Source organism: Schistocerca americana, chromosome 10 (assembly GCF_021461395.2).
Source record: "Schistocerca americana isolate TAMUIC-IGC-003095 chromosome 10, iqSchAmer2.1, whole genome shotgun sequence".
Classification (NCBI taxonomy): Eukaryota; Metazoa; Arthropoda; class Insecta; order Orthoptera; family Acrididae; genus Schistocerca; species Schistocerca americana.
The window spans coordinates 195,172,514-195,191,673 of NC_060128.1; the positions used below are offsets into that span (position 1 = coordinate 195,172,514).

The 19,160-nt window shown below is 40.2% G+C and overlaps 1 protein-coding gene across 1 annotated transcript in view; it reads left to right on the forward strand.

Moving 5' to 3' along the window:
• LOC124552384 (histone-lysine N-methyltransferase 2C-like) overlaps positions 1-19,160 on the forward strand; it is a 434,288-nt gene that overhangs the window by 315,418 nt on the left and 99,710 nt on the right. The window contains exons 60-61 of the mRNA XM_047126647.1: positions 8,926-8,985; positions 15,421-15,600. Coding sequence (XP_046982603.1) covers positions 8,926-8,985; positions 15,421-15,600 — 240 coding nt within the window. The remainder of the gene's footprint in view (positions 1-8,925; positions 8,986-15,420; positions 15,601-19,160) is intronic.

The following is a 19,160-nucleotide window of genomic DNA, read 5'->3' on the forward strand; positions in this document are numbered from 1 at the left end:
TAAAAGAAATCTCAAATAGGCGCAACTTTTTCTCCGACACTCGGAAGTGGGATAATTGGCACAGATGTCACTCCCGTGTTCGGCAGGATGCAGACTACAGACTAGATGGCGGCAATAGTGCAGTTTGCTCTCCTGTAACGTGATTAGGAAAAGCTCACCTACGGATTTCCACACTTAGCAATCCGCACGATATCTGATACTGCGGTAGATACAGAAGTTCCGTACAGATACGAGGCAATCCTCCCCAGAAATTAACCGGTGAGATGACGGGCCAATTCTCTCTGTCAGTGTTAGGTGATGCAGTCAGTCTTTTAAAATCGTTTTCCTGAATGTCACATTCGTGTATTCTCGGAAGTACCGTGACATCCACTTCATTTCATTATTGTTATATTTTTTGTTACTAAATCTATACAGGACAAATTTGTATAGTTGCATGTCAGATTACTAGAAGAAGTCATTGTAGAGGAAAACATTTTACTGGTGCCGTGGAGTTAATGTGAGTGTGCTTCAGATAGACACTGCAGCCCCTATTATTTATTTGGAAGGAAATACTGAGTGTAAAGTATCGGTTATTGTTCGTAAGTTAAGTGTCCTGAATTTTAAGCCACATTATAAATTGATATTATATCGAGAATTCTGTGTTTATGACAATTTGTGTCTGCAGTCCACACGTACCTCATGTTGTTGTTGTTGTTGTTGTTGTTGTTGTGGTCTTCAGTCCTGAGACTGGTTTGATGCAGCTCTCCATGCTACTCTATCCTGTGCAAGCTTCTTCATCTCCCAGTACTTACTGCAACCTACATCCTTCTGAGTCTGCTTAGTGTATTCATCTCTTGGTCTCCCTCTACGATTTTTACCCTCTACGCTGCCCTCCAATGCTAAATTTGTGATCCCTTGATGCCTCAGAACATGTCCTATCAACTGGTCCCTTCTTCTTGTCAAGGTGTGCCATAAACTCCTCCCCAATTCTGTTCAATACCTCCTCATTAGTTATGTGATCTACCCATCTAATCTTCAGCATTCTTCTGTAGCACCACATTTCAAAAGCTTCTATTCTCTTCTTGTCCAAACTATTTATCGTCCACTATTCACTTCCATACATGGCTACACTCCATACAAATACTTTCAGAAACGACTTCCTGACACTTAAATCTATACTCGATGTTAACAAATTTCTTTCTTCAGAAACACATTCCTTGCCATTGTCAGTCTACATTTTATATCCTCTCTACTTCGACCATCATCAGTTAATTTGCTCCCCAAATAGCAAAACTCCTTTACTACTTTAAGTGTCTCATTTCCTAATCTAATTCCCTCAGCATCACCCCACTTAATTCGACTACATTCCATTATCCTCATTTTGCTTTTGTTGATGTTCATCTTATACCCTCCTTTCAAGACACTGTCCATTCCGTTCAACTGCTCTTGCAAGTCCTTTGCTATGTCTGACGAATTACAATGTCATCGGCGAACCTCAATTTTTTATTTATTCTCCATGGATTTTAATACCTACTCCGAATTTTTCTTTTGTTTCCTTTACTGCCTGCTCAGTATAAAGATTGAATAACATCAGGGAGAGGCTACAACCCTGTCTCACTCCCTTCCCAACCACTGCTTCCCTTTCATGCCCCTCGACTCTTATAACTGCCATTTGGTTTCTGTACAAACTGTTAATAGCCTTTCGCTCCCTGTATTTTACCCTTGCCACCTTTATAATTTGAAAGTACCTCATAGGTGACTTTTATCATGTTTATGTGGAGACAGTGGAGTGTTTGAACTGTTGCCGCCACCCCCACCCCTCCATGCTGCCCCCTCTTCCTCCTCGTATAAGTGTTTCGACGAGCATGTTCCTCTGCCGCCTCTCTCATTTTATTCAAGTTTTTTTTATTTCTATTTTTAAGGAGCTGAATGTAGGTTGTCATTTGTTTATTGCGTTAACACACAATCGTAGAAGTGAGCTGAATACAGTGTGTAGAATTTTGCGCAGTCTACACCCTGTCACTTGAGAATATTTCTGCAGTACAGTTGTCATTAAAACAGCTGTATATGTATCTGAGGAATTTTTTGTAAATGCTGTCCAGCCTCGTCATATATAGTATTGTCAGTACGTGGTTACTAATGAGTCGTTTCGTAGATGTCCTTTGTTGCTGTAGTACTTACTGATTCAGCTAACAGTCTGCCAATATTAACAGTTGCTACTCTTTGATCAGACCTCGTGGGTTAAACGGTGGGTCCGTAGTGAGCTTGTGGAGGTGATGGGAGCAGTTGGGGCGTGCTTTTTCTTCATAACACCATTCGCATCATTTTAACAATTTCTTTTGTCAGTGAAACGAGGTGAGATGCTCACGAAGTAACACTCAGACTTTGTTCTCTACACACTCTATTGAATTGGATGTCTTATTGAAAAATCTGCTTTATATTGTAGACATTTTTGGTAATCTTTCTAAAGGAGCTGACCATTTACTTCAGTAAATTTTATTTTTGATTATTGAATTTTATTTTTTAAGTGTTCCAATTTTTTTTAAGTAAGTGTGCACTGTGTTATTCCATAAGTACCACATGTACACCTAAATGCTTACAATAAAAGATTTTTATTACTTTGTTTTATATGGTATATTTACTTTATTGTTGAAACTGTATGAAATGTACTTGTTTACAGCAAGGTGTACAAGCAGAGAGGTATATGTATTCTCATTACACCATCGTAACACTTTCTTTGTGCAGGCTGTGAAGAAGTATTTGAGCCCAATTCTGATAATGTTTCTGTAAAGTCTCTCAGACTTTTAAAAATAATGGTTAAAAGTAAATTATTGTTAAGCACAAAACGTTTGGGATGGTGGATAAAACAACTCCTGTACGAGTTAATATTAGACACCACCGATAAACTGGAGAAAGGTGAAAACAGTGCCCAACTGTCGATAGGAAATTATTACAGGTCATTAAAGGAGATATTTATATTTTTTGTGTCAAAAGAAGTGCATTATTCGATCGGCGCACAAAATAAGGGAGGCGATCTGGATGTATATCGAATCCGTACAGCAGATTAACTACAGTCAGTCTGCTGCACTGCCCGACAGGCGTGAAATTTTTAGGCAGTTTTCATAACTCACATAGACAAATGCTGAGCCAGTCGTCAGTCTCTGTCCCAAAAAATGATACGTAGACAGTTACCGTACTGTAATACACAGAATGTTATTTACACAATTCACAGGCAGCTGATGGGCACCACTTCCCTCTATTATGTTAACTGATGGAACATGCAGTGGAAAAAAATTTCGAAAAGAGAGAGAAAAGCAGTTTCTCATCAGATTCATTAAAGATAACCACGCACCATATAGTTCAAGAGTTGAGCAGTCAATAGGTTCAAAAACCAGGTTGAAGAAGTTGCAAAACTTTCAGTCAATGTCCTTGTATCAGAAGCTGGAACAGACACAACTGTACAATAATTTTCTTTAGTGTACTCAGCAGACGGTTGAGAACCGACATCATTCTGTCTTGTTGGGTTCACACTCACTAGTGTTCGTTTGTGTTATGCTGGTTGTCAGTGTTTGAGCTCACAGTCAAAGGAAGTTCGTGTCCTCTCCGCCTCGGCAATAGCAGTAAAGTAAGCTTCAGTGTCGAATACTTCCGGTCTTGATACGACACGTGTATGTCGGTGTGGAGTAATCTGAACAGAATGTAATGGTGCTCATAGCAGGATACGGATAGAGTAGGTGCCTCTGGAATTCGAGAGATCCACAGTGTAAATGCCAGAGGGAAAGAAATACGATCAGTAGAATATTGCCGAAGTACCGAAAGGTCCGACTGGGGACACGAGGAAAGCGACAAATTCGTCGAGTGCTCGCATCCGGCAGGAGCGGAATGAAAGAACGCGAGCTGTGTATTTCTCCTTATTAAAAAGAAGAACACAATAAGTGAAAGTGAACAAGTGCAAAAATGTATCTATTGTGCTGATTAAAATCGAAAATATACGAAAGACGTAATCATTTTTGTTGCTCAAGTTCGTGGTCTCTCTAATTGTGTGCCCGAAGTATGAGTTAAAGATTTTTGATATGAAATAGCAATGATTTACACACACAGGATCACAGTGTCTGCCCTCTAACAAACTATATAGCAGATATCACGAAGTTACCTACGTTTGTTTCACATTACATTAATCGTGTGTTAATGACGTTACCTTCCTTATGCGATCCTTAACCCGTTCGGTGCCACTAGATTGCCAGTAACGTCAGTCAGTGTGTTAATAAAATCCTCTGAAGTGCTTTGCATACGTTACTGCACACGTCAGGAACTATCTGAGCTATAGTAGCTATTGAAATGCAAAACAGTTTCTAACTTAAATATCTCCAGTTTCTGTAACTGAGTGTGTAAATATTAGCCTGTCTTCAGGTTGTGTCGGTTGTCAGTAATTGGCGTTCTGCTTTTAAATTTCTTCCTTATTACAAGGCTGTGAAAAGAGTCAAACGACAAATGTTCACAAAGTTTTGGAATAATGCCAAGGAAAACTGGCACAGCAATTCATTGATAAGTGCACTACCTGCACTCATTTCACAAGTAATTAGAAATTCAGGCACATAAATTCTTCTTCTCTTACACTGTTTCACTCACTTCGTCAAGACAGTGGTTCACTGTCCTTTGTGAATACAAAAGTTTTGCATTTTGGGGATAACTGTTAGTTGCTGTACTCTTTGTGTGGATTGTCAGCACCAAAAAACAGTCGTGCAGTGTTCATAGGCCGTGCTCATTATTTCACATTCCATTCCACTCCTGCTAATATACATGCCCGTCTGCAAACGAATGCGAGTGCAGGGCAGCAAGTTATCTGCGAATGCTCATTTGCTGTGTCGTTAACTAACTGGGATTACTACGACACCCACATACAATTACTTACGTACCCGACGCCTCGCGACAGGAGTCGTATCCGGGTGCGAGGCTCCTCAGACGCATCCACTCGGCGTGTCCCACTCCGGCCCGGGCTTATCCTACCCTTTCGGAGATACGGCCACCTGAGGGTGCACCTGTACTGTATACGAGCTTTGCTGTAACTTCTGCACAGCCTGTTACCTGGATACAGCCACCGATCACACTCACTCCCAAATGAGAAACCACTTCCTGACTACAGACGAGAGCAGTGTCGTCTGTTCACTGGCCAAACGTGCCGCCCGACCCGACGTGCGTGGCTCGGACGGCTACTTCGGAATGCGTGTCCTCCGGATCCTCCCTCGTGACACCGGCTTATCCGAATTGTGTAAACTCGAGTTGTGAACGAGTGTGATGGCTGCTGTTACGAAATCGAGAACCACTTAAACGAAATTAGTATCTGAGTGATCGGTGACTAACTCGGACAGTACTGACACTGTCATTTGCGGAGGCTCGGTGGAGTGGATACCTTTTCCCAATTTATGGTACTCAAATCGATCGTGTCCCCAAATGCTACTTAGGTGGAGACTTAATTGGCACGTGTGTCAGAGATCTGTCTTCCACAAACTGCTGCCTCGCGGTAAGAAGTGTAGTGGTGCTTGTTATGTCTGAATTTTTAATTGAATTGTATTTGATCCTGTAGGATTACACGACGTACAGTAAATGTAGATGTATAGGACACGTAAAAAACAGCAGACATTTATTATCACTTCGTAACCGTTTTGCCTGCATTTTAATGTCAATGATTCTAAATAACATTACGTATCAATTTCATGTGATAAATACTCTTCAACACTGTAAAATTCCTTTTTGACCTAATAACTTTTTTGGAACATTAGTGTCACGTACTCTGTTGTGAACTTCAAATGGCTCGAGAAAGGAGCCTTTGCTGACATTTTCGAGCATCTTCGTCAATACTACCGAAAGTGTATTTTGGCCAAAGGAAATGGTTTAAAAACAGAATTAAAATATTTTATTTGTGTTTTCTACTGTCTTTTTTGTGACAGTGTTAACAAACTGTTTAGGCGTACCACATATTTCTTTCGGTGGCCTACCACAGAGCAACTTCCTGCATTGCCACATTTCCCAATTCTCACACATTTCGTTGCCCTGTTCTCATTGTTCTACCTGTTTCCTCAATAATGTAGTGTGTACACAGTTTATGTGCTTTGCAAGCGAGATTTATTTGCGGTATACGTTAAAGTATAGCTCTACTGGGAGGAGAGCGAGCGCACGTGTAAAAGACACCGACACATGGAGCCACTGACGATACACCGATCAGTTGAGGCAAAAGGTGGCTGGCAAAATGAATGTTACATTATTTCAGTGTAGGCAGGCGCTACTAAAAACTGTGGGAGTCGAGAAATGATCAGAGAGGGGAAAGAACAGAGGCCGTCCGATTACATTTCGACAGTACGCACTTATCTCGTGAACGACTTCTCGACCGAAGTCGATACGTGTACTCCCGTCTCGTGGAAGTCGACATAATACGGAAAGCGTGTTTATAAGGATTCCCGTCTAGGTGACATTTCGTGCAGTCAGTCTACATATGTTAATAAGCTGTTAGGGAATTGCAGACATAATTTGATATTTCCTTGCACACCCAGTTTTGTAAAACTTTCCCATTTTTGTCAGTCAGGCATACACATCTCAGTGTCAGTTACTTGCCGCTCGTTCCTTCTTAACTTACTGAATGAGAAGGCACACCGGTCGGCACACTGGACTCACATTTTGGACTTTCAAATCCCCACCCGGCCGTCCACGTTAAAGTTTTCTGAAATTTCACTAAATCACTCCAGGCAAATTCTGGGATGAGTCGTTTGACATCTTTGTGTAATCCAAGTTTGCACTCCATCTCTAATTACCTCAGTGTCAGTGTGATCTTCCATTGTTCCCTCCTTCCTTCTCGACTTACCCGCTTCTCGAGCTGGCTCGTACAGTGGATACGCGACATATACACTTTCTGTGGCACCGGCACAAACAGTTTTCAAATGTTATGTCAACTCCACATATTCTGTGGATACTACAGAGCTTCACATTAATGGGAGATATTTGGACATATAAGACTGTACCATTAATTCTATGGAGGACACACTTTGCTATTCCTACACTAATATATTTCATCAGGTGGTGTTGTGAGACGAATGTGCGACACCCGAGAAAATAACGATACTTTTTGTTCGGACATCAATTATACTCCCTCCCTCTTTAGTCGTTCCCAATTATTTTTCTAAAGGCAGTTAAATTTCGTCATTAAGTAATGTTACATGTTGTGCAATGTTGTGTGTCTTGCACTGTATTAAGATTCGTCACTGTTAATTTGATTTTGGAATGCTGCTATAAATATTTACACTGCACAGTTGTTTTTGGCATCTGGGGCACTGTTGGCTATATACGAATTAAGAAATATTTTTCGCTGCAATACAGTTTTAGAGTATTCTAATTTTTGTTGTCATTATTTCGTGAGTTGATCAGTAGTGGGAAGAAACTCTGCCTTACAGTGTCTAAGCTTTTCTATCAGTTCGAAGAGCAGTGCATGTGTCAGCAGAATTGTGACATACAACAAATAACCGAGTGTCATTAGGATGAGGATACTAATAATCAGTAACAGTGAGGACTAAGTCTGTACAAAAACAGTTATTTATTTTTAGTATGAAACTGTAACTGCGTGTTATGACTTGAGCCTGCAAACAGCTTAGGATCTTTAGAGAAAGTCAAAATCAGGAACAATATCCCCCCCCCCCCCCCCCCCCCTCTCTGAAAAGAAATTTGTCATATGTGAGAGGTGCTTAGCTTTTAACAGCATTAGTGAACACTGGTTTGTATCCACATAAATTATGGAAAGTAGTTGCCATACTGTGTTTGAAAACCAGACGTTTTGTTTTGATTATCCATATTTTGTAGCAACAAGATTGTTAGATCTTTTTTAAGTACTTAACTTCCTTATGTAGGCACTATGAGCATGTTTAAATAAAATCCATCATCTTCCACAAAAAATTAAGGAATTATTCTCCCCCTCTCCTTCGCCCCCCCCCCCCCTGCCCCCCCTCTCACCCCCCCTCTCTCTCAATGTGTGCGTTCAATCCACAGGGTGGTGTTTCTTCTGGAAAACCTGGAATTGTCATGCAATTACATTTTACCTAGAAAAATAAAAAAAATCTGGGGAATTCTGTGTTTTTAAACTGACACTGGAATTTAATTTTATCGAGATTTATAAACCATACATTTCAAAACACTTAGTATTTCAGAGGGGGTTGATTATTTGGATATTGGTTCATATAAATTATCAACATTCAAGAACTACAATTAAACTGCAACTGAGAAGAAAGAAAAGTCTTTATTGTGAGATGATCGACACCTTCCTTCCCCACCACCCCACTTGCAGTTAATTTCTCAGGAGCTTTGTATGACGTGATTTTCCTCCCCGTACCTGGAATTCTCAATCTCTTCAGTTTGAGTAGTCATCCTGATGCACTTCAGTTGAACAAAAAATGAAATTTACAAATAACTATTACTACTCTTGAAGAATGAAACAATCCAGGACATTACATTAAGATGAGACTCATTGGATTGTAAAGCAAATATGAGTCATGAAATAATCATGGATAAACTCTCATTGTGCAGATGATTTCTTGGTCATTAGGACTGGTAAATGGGTATTATACACTACCTAGATGTAAGAATGATGGTTTGCTTTGTTTTACTGAGCAGGTCTGTCTCATTCACGAGCAGTGGATACCTTTGACAGTGATTGTTTGATTTGAAAAATTACACTCGTATGTATCCCTGCTACTGTCGTTTTTGCAGTTGCAAATGCAGCATCGCATTCTGCAGCAACAACAGCTGCAACAACAACAGCTGCAGCACCTGCAGCAGCAGCAGCAGCAACAACAACAACAACAACAACAACAACAACAACAGCTGTTACTTCAACAACAACTGCAACAACAACAGCAGCAACAGCAACTGCAGCAGCAACAGCAGCAGCAGCAGCAGCAGCAGCAGCAGTTGCAACTTGAACAACCTCAGCAACAACTTTACCACCAGCAGCAACAGCATCTAGCTGTAAGATAATAATTAATAATTTTTCTTTGCAGAAAAGTCATTCTCAATTAGTCCTTTTTTATTATCATTGATGTGACTAGACTTCTTAAAATTTACACATTTTCTTTAGAAAATTAAATTGTTAGTTACTTTAAAATACTGCCTATATGCAAGCATATGCTGTTCTTTGAACAGTTGGTCTTTGACAGTCTTGTAATGTGGCTCATGTAATCGAAGAATAATTGTGACTGCTTCCTGATTAGCCACCAGAGCTGCAAGAATGGTAAAAACATTAAAATTAAGGACAAAAGATCAAAGTCAAAATACGGATACATCATGTAAGGCAAAAGTGTGTTGTAAACACAAATATTGGGTTATAGATGAAAACAAAAATGACAGGAGGGCTTAAAACGAAAAACACATGCTGTGAACGAACGGTTTGTGAAACAGGAGCTGGCAGTGAGCGGACTGCAACAAAGTGGTATCGGAGATCTTATATCGCACAGCCCGTTACGTATGACAGACAGGGCAACTTTTTTGAATGTGCGTAATTTTCTCGGGGTTTTATTACGCTTTCTCAGAATAGTTCGATCTCGTGTCACGAAATGAGGAGTGGATCCTCTGTTCCTCCCGACAGCACCTGCTCTGAAAGTAACCTCCCGGATGTCAAACACTGATGGGCAGAGGTAAAGCTGATGTGAGTTTCTCGTAAAGTAGCCCGGTGAATGCCTGGTCAGTTCCTTTTATAAAGTAATGCTGTTTTTTCTCCCTCGTCTGGGAGAGTGTGCCGGAATTTGCTTTCCTCAGATCTTCAGCGTTGTCGTGTCTGTAAAGCCGTTTTCTGAGAGGCTGTGACTGATTGCAGCTGTTAACGGAATTTGGATTACGAGAGGTGAATCGTATAACAGTATTGTTTTTTTCCACCTCCCTGGATGTAAGACATTCTTCAGTGCCTTTTTTTCCTCCCTCACTACTCTGATCTCTCTGTTGCCAAAGATTGAAAGTGAGGTAATTATAATTCCATTTGCAGAAACTTTGAGTCTTCAAGAAGCTTTCCTTTTACAGTATTTGTGTAGAATATCCACAAAATGCCTGTTAACAATCACAACAGTAGAAATCCAACATTTACGTTAGTTATGCAATATTTTACTTTGTCAGATCACCTGTAGTTCTGCTGCCAGTGCCTCCGTTTGCCCCTGTGAGAAAAGCGTGATCCAGCTGCTAGGTTCCGGTCCCACTAGGAAAGTGTGTGAACGTAGCACAGTCTTTGTGATCTCGTCAGTGCCACTGGCTATATTTCAGAATACCACTTTATTAGAGATCTTTCACTTGTCGTAGGTATCGTATTACTTGTCTCCGGGATTACCAGATACTGAATTTTACGAGTCTGCAGGTCGACCACAAACGTACGACCGTAGGAACTCGGGCGTATCTGTTTAACCTGTGCCATTATTAGTTGTGCCCGACTGCGTGCAGTTTTCATTCTAACTTAGTCGTATCTGTTCACAGTTAATTGTGCCCCGGTACCTTTGAAGCTGAGCACCTACTTATTGCAGACGGTTTTTGGCACACGATACATCCGGTCCGTTTCGAGAGACAACAGCCGAGCAACTCGTGTTCTAGCTCGTTCTTACACGTCCGGTCACCCGAATGACAATTGTCTCTCACTAGGTGACTGCCTGTAAAATTCTCTCTTACTGTTTGTTTTGTGAAAGATACTGTCAACGAATGTCAAAGTAAGGTATCGAGGCAGTGTCGGAGTACTTGTCTGGCTAACCTTCATTTTTCTACTCGTTTTATAAATAGACTAGCTGATTACCTAGCGCTTCCCAACTACGTCACCTGACAGTATATTTTTCTAGTCATTGCTCCCAGCTGTACAGAGCTTCCTCGTAGACACCAGTGTTACAAGTGCGTCACTCACACAGTATCTTTTCCTAGGTAGTGAGCCAAATGTCTACCGAGTTTAGTTGGGATTTCAGAGCTATGCTCGCATGTCATTCCCATCCCTTTCCTTCACTAACTCTAAACTCATTCCTAGGAGCGCATGAGGTTCTCATTCTTGTAGGTAGTAAGCCATCTGTGTAGATATCTGTTTTTACATTATACAGTTTTGCTGGAACATATACATATACATAGAGTTTTTAAAAACGTGAACTACATGTATTGCTTCACAATGTGAATTACAAGGACGACTATACATACCATCGCTTTTTTATGGGAAGTGGCAGCTGTATTATTACTGCAGAAATAGGTCAAAGGAGTATGAATTAGGCAACTTCAGATGTCTGTTATGCACTGCACATCTCTTCTATCTGGTTCTGTATGTTGTGGTCGAATTCATCTGACGTTTTGTAGAAGGTGCCGATTGCAAATCTGACGAAATACTTACACGGGATTGTGTCCTTGAGTACTGTATAACCCATTTTTTTACTTTTCTGGAATTAGCATTTTCTTAACGTATTTACAATTTTCCCATGATCTATGCCTTATGAAACAATATTTGTGGAGATAAAACTGACGCCGTTGCCATTAAATGAGTCTGGCATGGAGTTATCCTTCTTGAAGTAGTGTTTACAAACATTACACAATTGACATTCTTGACCCCTGAGCAGTCTACTCAGCAGATCTGAGTCGGTAAATGTCTGAACGATACGTAGCACTAGTGATTTGTTAGCTGTCGCTGCCGAGGTCTGCTCGGCCCGGTGGCCAATGGGAGTAACTGTTCCGATCGAAGTCAGAAAAAGCTGTGACTTCAGGTGAACATTCACTTGTTCTTGGTGACTACCGTGCTTGGTTTCCAATACTATGTGCTACACTAAAAGTAATATCACGATATTATTATAGCCATATAGTTTCAGTATTAACTCGAACATGAGGCAACAATTGTACACACAGGCCGTCTGCTTCCCAATACTTGCAACTAATAATATAGTTTTGTTTATAGTTTATATAAGCACTAAACATAGTGTTGTCTTCTAAGTAGGGTGAATACAGTGGCTGCACCAGCAGAGGTGCCACTATAGACTGTGGCAAGTCAATTTTGATTGACACAGCTACTCCTGCCAGCCACCGTTCCGGGAGTTAATTGTATCTACCTGTTAACGTTCGTAGTTGTAGGTAAGTGATTGTATGTTGTGTTGTTAGCTCGTTCTTTCAAGTAGAAGTTGCTGACATGTTCCATGACCTTGGAGATTTCCTCCTCAATTTGGTCCTACGGAACTTGACGTGTAAATAAATAAATAAATTATGAAAAGGGATAGGAAGATCCTTTTGATAGAAAATAAAGTAAAAATTCTTGAAATAGTTTTAAGTTATTCATGGAACACACATTGTATTAGTTCAAAGTTTAGTGACGCCTGTGTTTGTGCTGAACTCTGTTGTCAAAAACAAAGACTCTACATTGGACCGGATTCAAAAACCCATGAAATATGCAGAGCCGGAAGAAATCACGAATAACTTGTTTCAGACAGGATGTATTCTCAACATCCCCGTGAATGGCGTACTGTTGTGCAAAATAGTACTGATGGTAATCCAGTACTTCTAAGCATCTAAAGGGTGTATTGATAGGCTCAAGAAGCACTATAAGGTTGTATACAAAATTTTATTTGGTGAAGGAAACATTGTAAATGCAAAAAGTGTTACTGAATGGCAGAGGATAGATCACAAGAACTTAAAAAAATTAGTATAAACCAAAGGACATCTTCAACATAGATGAAACTGACCTCATTTCCAGCTACGCTTTTAGCTAGGTGCAAATGCTGATGTATCTGATAAAATTAAACTGTTTGTAATTGGCAAATTAAAAAAAAAAAAAACTACATTATTATAAAAATGTAAAAACATTGCTCACAAACTACAGTGGCAATAATAAAGCGAGGATGGGATCAAAACTATTTGAGAAGCAGTTGCATAGTCTTGATGCAAGAATTGGAATCTACAATAGGAAAATTCTCCTGCTTGTGAATTGCTACCTATCCAAAAAATATAAATTTGCACAGTGTGTAGTTACAATTCATTCCATTGAACTACACGGGCAAAGTGTGGCCCTTGGAATTGGGCATTACTCTCTTGGGAAAACCATTGTGCAGAAGTTTGACAGAAGCTCCATTAAAGCCTCCATTAAAATGGCAATTTTAGGCACATTGCACTGAATTGTCAGTGCATGGACAGAGTTAAGCAGCCCTCTATCTCCAGCTCCAGTCAGAAAGTGGAATTCATTCAAGCAGGTCAAGGAAATGGATTGACATAGCACATCTGTGTGATAATGATGACAATGAAACTCTGCTTTCTGCATTGTAAGAATGCCTTCAATTGGAGCATCCAGTCCAACATTTTTGTACCTACTGGTGTTGGTGTTGAAAGTGTATCTGTTGAATGTATGAGTGACTTTCATTTATGGGACAACAATGATAGTGTTAGTAAGACTCCTATTGCAGTTGTAAATGCAGCCGTGTGGGCAGTAAAATGCTGCATTTCTGGCACAAGTGTAGGCATCAAAACTTTTCATTGTCTTTATAAACAGGAGAAAATATTGCAAAAGAACTACTACCTATTTGTTCGTTATGTCAGTATGTAAGACCATCCAAATGAAAGATCAGTTTAGTATGTAAAATGGCTTAATATTATTTTATGTGTCTCTCTCTCACACACACACACACACACACACACACACACACACACACACACACACACACCCTGAAATCTTGATTGCATTGACAGATTGATCTGTATATAGCCCAAGGTCTAAATGAAGTTTGGAGATGATAGTATGGTTGTGAGTTGCCAAAGCCAATGAGTTTGAATGTGAAATAAAAGCTGGTGGTAACAGATTAATCTGTATGATAGCCCTGTCTCTATGTTCGTGCACTATATTTAACACACTTCACACTATTTCGCCTACTTTTCATTATAAAATCTAAAACAACCAAATAAATTCAGGATACTATGTTCAGCTAGTAATCTCAATTTTTCTCAACAATTAAACAGGACAAATGGCATTGAAAATAATGTTTTTTGGAGGCATCTTTAACACAATGCAACATTTAAAAACTGCATTTTTTGCTAGTACGCAAATGTAGACACGAAACCACCAAATATGGCTACTTGGCTTCACAAACACTTGAATAAACATGGGAGCTGCTCAGTATGCCACTGTTTTTTGTCCAAAATGTGGCATTTTTAGTGCGATAAAATTGTGCCAAAGTGTCAGGAAATGTCACGTCGGTGGCTGAACGTAGTAACAAATTCAGAAAAAGTTTATAACATAATAAACAAGCCTCTCACAAGTATTTTGATACATATCACGAACATATATCATACATAAACTATGATAATGCTAAGGGTTAGGTGGTTCCACTTTTTTCACTTTCTTATTTTTTTACACCATTTTTTAAAGATCCTTGAAAAATGTGAGAGTGGTGTTTTGCTGTACTTCAAATGATCAATGCTTTTCACTATTTCAGAGAGTGTCACTTTTTTTGTTGTTATTGCCCATTGTTTGTATTCCATGATTTTTCTTCATGGCTGTGTAACTTATTTCTATCTGAGGAGCTCCAATGCAACCCGCATGGTCAATTATTTGTGTGTGTCATGAGCTGTAGTGTGAAGTTACGAATATTTGTTTTGCATCCTTTGTTTTTTTTTGTGTGTGTGTGTGTGTGTGTGTGTGTGTGTGTGTGTGTGTGTGTGTGTGTGTTTAGGGACAGAATAAAGAAAAGTAATTGTTGAGAGGATGCCTACAGTGTATAACAAATGTAATGTTCACAGGTCACGTTTGTAGGACTGTTGACTTAGCCCAGATGTCTGGTAGTGAAATTGTAGACTGTCACATCCCCACACAAAAAACTGAATACTGATGTGAGCACTCAGTGAATTTTCTAAAATCATTTCTTAGTGCCCACTTATGTTACATAATGGATGTTGTCTCAAAATTTCAAGTTTCTGGGGTGTAATTTAAACAAGGCATCAGTACAACAACAAAATTTTCTACCACCCACACCTCCTTAGAAACTGAGTTTTAAGAAGTTCTTCGATCGTAACTGTCTGTTAAGACAGTGTCCAAATGTAAAATCACTTTGCTATTAATTTCAGTTCCTGAGGGTCGAATTTCACAAAACCATTTTTCACAGAGAGCCCTCGATAAATAATATTCTCGTCACACTCCACATTTGCAGCTAAAGGAGCATAAACAAGGTGACAATATGACAAGAGGCTTCAACCCATAATTTCACTCCCTTAGGAGCAGAATTTTGGAAATGTCATTTGAGAAAGAATGTTTCTTCCATCTTTCACATTCCGAAGATTGGTGGTTTATACTGTGTGCTGATAAGCATGTGAACTTTATCTTTTTTCACGTTTACCATAAGTGTCTCTCAGTACCGCCTATAAACCTGACTTTACACGAGTGACGAGAAGTGTTGGAGGTAACGATCAACTTTCCAACAGCAGCAGCAGCAGCAGCAGCAGCAGCAGCAGCAGCAGCTGAGCCTGCAGCTGACACCGGGCGAGCAGCGAGTGCGCGGCCCCGGGTCTGGCGCCGAGCTGCTGTCGCCACCCACGCCGCGATCGTTCACCTCACCGTCCGCATCGCCGCTCACCTCTCCGCAGGTGGCAGGCAAGGGTGGGCCCCAGCAGGTGCGTGGCGTGCGCATTTGATTGAAATTTAATGTAATTTGCAATTATTATTATGAAGCTACAATTTTCTACTTCTGTGATGGCACAGAATATATAATGGCACATCTACATCTACATCTACATCCGTACTCCTCAGGCTACCCGATGGTGTGTGGCGGAGGGCACTTTGAGTACTTCTATCTGTTCTCCCTTCTGTTCCAGTCTCGTATTGTTCGTGGAAAGAGGATTGTCGGTATGCCTCTGCACGAGATATACGTAGGAGGTAGCAATATATTGCTTGACTCCTCAGTGAAGGTATGTTCTCGAAGCTTCAACAAAAGCCCATACCGAGCTACTGAGCGTCTCTCCTGCAGAGTCTTCCACTGGAGTTTATCTATCATCTCCGTAACGCTTTCGCGATTACTAAATGATCCTGTAACGAAGTGCGCTGCTCTCTCTCTCTCTCTCTCTCTCTCTCTCTCTCTCTCTCTCTCTCTCTCAACCCTATCTGGTACGGGTCCCACACCGGTGAGCAATAATCAAGCAGTGGGCGAACAAGTGTACTGTAACCTACTTACTTTGTTTTCGGATTGCATTTCCTTAGGATTCTTCCAATGAATCTTAAGTCCGGCATCTGCTTTACCGACAATCAACTTTATATGATCATTCCATTTTAAATCACTCCTAATGCGTACTCCCAGATAATTTATGGAATTAACTGCTTCCAGTTGCTGACCTGCTATATTGTAGCTAAATGATATAGGATCTTCCTTTCTATGTATTCACAGCACATTACGCTTGTCTACATTGAGATTTAATTGCCATTCCCTGCACCGTGTGTCAATTTGTTGCAGATCCTCCTGCATTTCAGTACAATTTTCCATTGTTACAACCTCTCAGTATACCACAGCATCATCCGCAAAGAGCCTCAGTGAACTTACGATGTTATCCACAAGGTCATTTATGTATATTGTGAATAGCAACGGTCCCTACGACACTCCCCTGCGGCACACCTGAAATCACTCTTACTTCGGAAGACTTCTCTCCATAGAAAATGATATGCTGCGTTCTGTTATCTAGGACAACTGTCAAACTTACTACTCTGATTCTCGGTCTGCAGCGAGAGTGAGAAACGGTCTACCTCTCTCGTTACGGTACGGGTGGATATCGTATTCTCAAAGCCTGTGAGCATTTGGAGCGTGGAAACCGGAAATGTTCGAAGTTCCGTGTTTTCAGCAATGCGTTTTCACTGTCGTGTTCTCAGTACTCTCTTGTGTGCCTGTGACTCGATTTGGGTGCCGTATTGTGGTGAAAATATTTCAGACGTGCATTAATAGGTGGCACATGATCTATGTGCTGAGCAGTGCTTCCCTTTGGAGTTAGACGTGGTGTGCATCTACGTCTCCTCTGTGTAGTGTGAGATAGTTTGAAGAGATAATGCACAAGTTTTTAATGAGTGGGCACACCTTTTTTAACTGTGACAGAGGTTATAGAGAAATGGAGAATGGTAACTGATGCCCTGTTCCATAAAATTGTCGACTCGGCTAAAGCCGTGAAACCATTCTGTGTAATTTCAACCTGTATAACTGACTACTTCGCTTCTAAAGACGCTGCTGCAACGTTGTTGATGCGGGCATATAAAATCTCAAAATCCGATATGGTCAAAGTGTCTTGTACATTTGTAATAGCTATTAAAAATTATTATTCTGAAACAGAAGACTGGAAAAACTCATTGAGTGGAAAAGAGAAAATGTCAAAGGTGATGTTCTTCTTATGAAAGACCAGCATTGTTTATCTGTTGATAATGAGAATGACCCCTTTAACAATGTTGCCATTTCTTCCTCAACAGCCCAGGGAGTTTTTACAGTGGGCTTTGTAACATTTGATCCTGAGAGTGGCAATGCATATGAAACAGAGATCAATATTGAGAGATTTTCTCTTTAGTTTAATTTTGTTATTCTCTTATAATAAATTAAAAAGAAATGAGGAATGTATTTTGTTGACTGCGGTTCAACTGTTTAACATATCTCTGCTGTATTTCTATATGGATATTTTAGAAATAAAACATCATGTCTCCATATTGATGGCATTTAATTAAAAGCTTTCATATTGACACTTACAACCAGTCACTTTTCTGGTACGGCTTGTAGAACATTCTTATTATGTTATTTATTTTGTAACCTGGCTCTTTCTCAACAGTGATGAGGGGGAGGGGGGGGGGGAGGGGAGCAGTGTAATTCTGTGGCATCAGAATACCTTCTCAATGTTTTGTATATATATAAATTATGTACAAACAGAGAGACACTGTTTTTTTGCTTTTCCCAACACTGTAGATTTGGCATTATCAGTTGTTGCCACTAATAATGAGGATAGTAATATAAAAGTAGTAATAATTATTATTTTGTAATAATCATCTGATATACAGGGTGTCCCATTTATCATGGCCACCCTAAATAACTGTTTGTCCAGACGCAAATTACAAAATGTTTCAAGCAAATGTTCTTTAGCCATCGGAGACATCAGTCAGTCATTGCAGCTTTCTCTTTACAAAGATTTGAACAGCAGTGTGACTTTTTTAAATAGCACCTTGTATTTTTATTCGGTAATTCATTTCCTCTCCTAAAGACCCATTCAAAAATGTATCACAGTGTGCTATTCACTGAAACACAACATTATTAATTACATAACACGACATTGACTCTGAGCCTGGGATCACAAACTCGTCCACTAGCTGGAGTTGTCAGAAAACAAATGAAAACCAAGTAAAAACATAACACAAAATTGACTTTGACTCTCCTGTACCATTGCCCAGGAGTAGAACATTCGAAGGTGCTCAAAGTGGTGACCCTGGACACCGATACACTGGAGCAATCGTTGAATGAAAGAATTATTTACTGCTTCCAGTGTTGCCTGCTGAAGAGAATCACAAGCAAGCACGATACGTTCCTGCATGTCCTCTGAAGTTGGAATATCGCGATAGACAGCGTCTGTAATGCATCCTCAAAGAAAAAAGTCCAGAGGATTTAAATCAGGAGACCTAGTAGGCCAAGTAACTGTTCCTCCTCGACCAATCCATCTGGCAGGATACCTTCGGTTCAGAACACAATGTGCATGCAAGGCATTACGTGCTGGACATCCATCGGGTTGATACCACATAAGCATTCTGGTTCTTAGTGGCACTTCATCCAGAAGAGGAGGAGGAATTCATCTGAGGAAGTTGGCATATGCCATACCGTTGATGAAATAAGGGCCAATAATTGTAGTTCCAAGCATCCCTCACCAGACATTAACTCTCCATTGACGCTGATGTTTCACCTGTCTAAGCCATCGTGGGTTGTCGCTGGACCAATAATGCATGTTCCTTGTATTTACCTGTCCTTTCTTTGAGAAAGAACATTCATCGGTAAATAGAACACTGGAGAAGAAGTTCGGGTTGGTGAGGATTTGCTGCTGTGCCCACTGACAGAACTGTGCGTGATTCTGGAAATCATTCCCGTGCAATTCTCGATGTAGGTGTACATGGTAAGGGTGAAACTGGTGATGTGTAAGAATCCAATGTACACTGGTTTTAGGAATGCCAA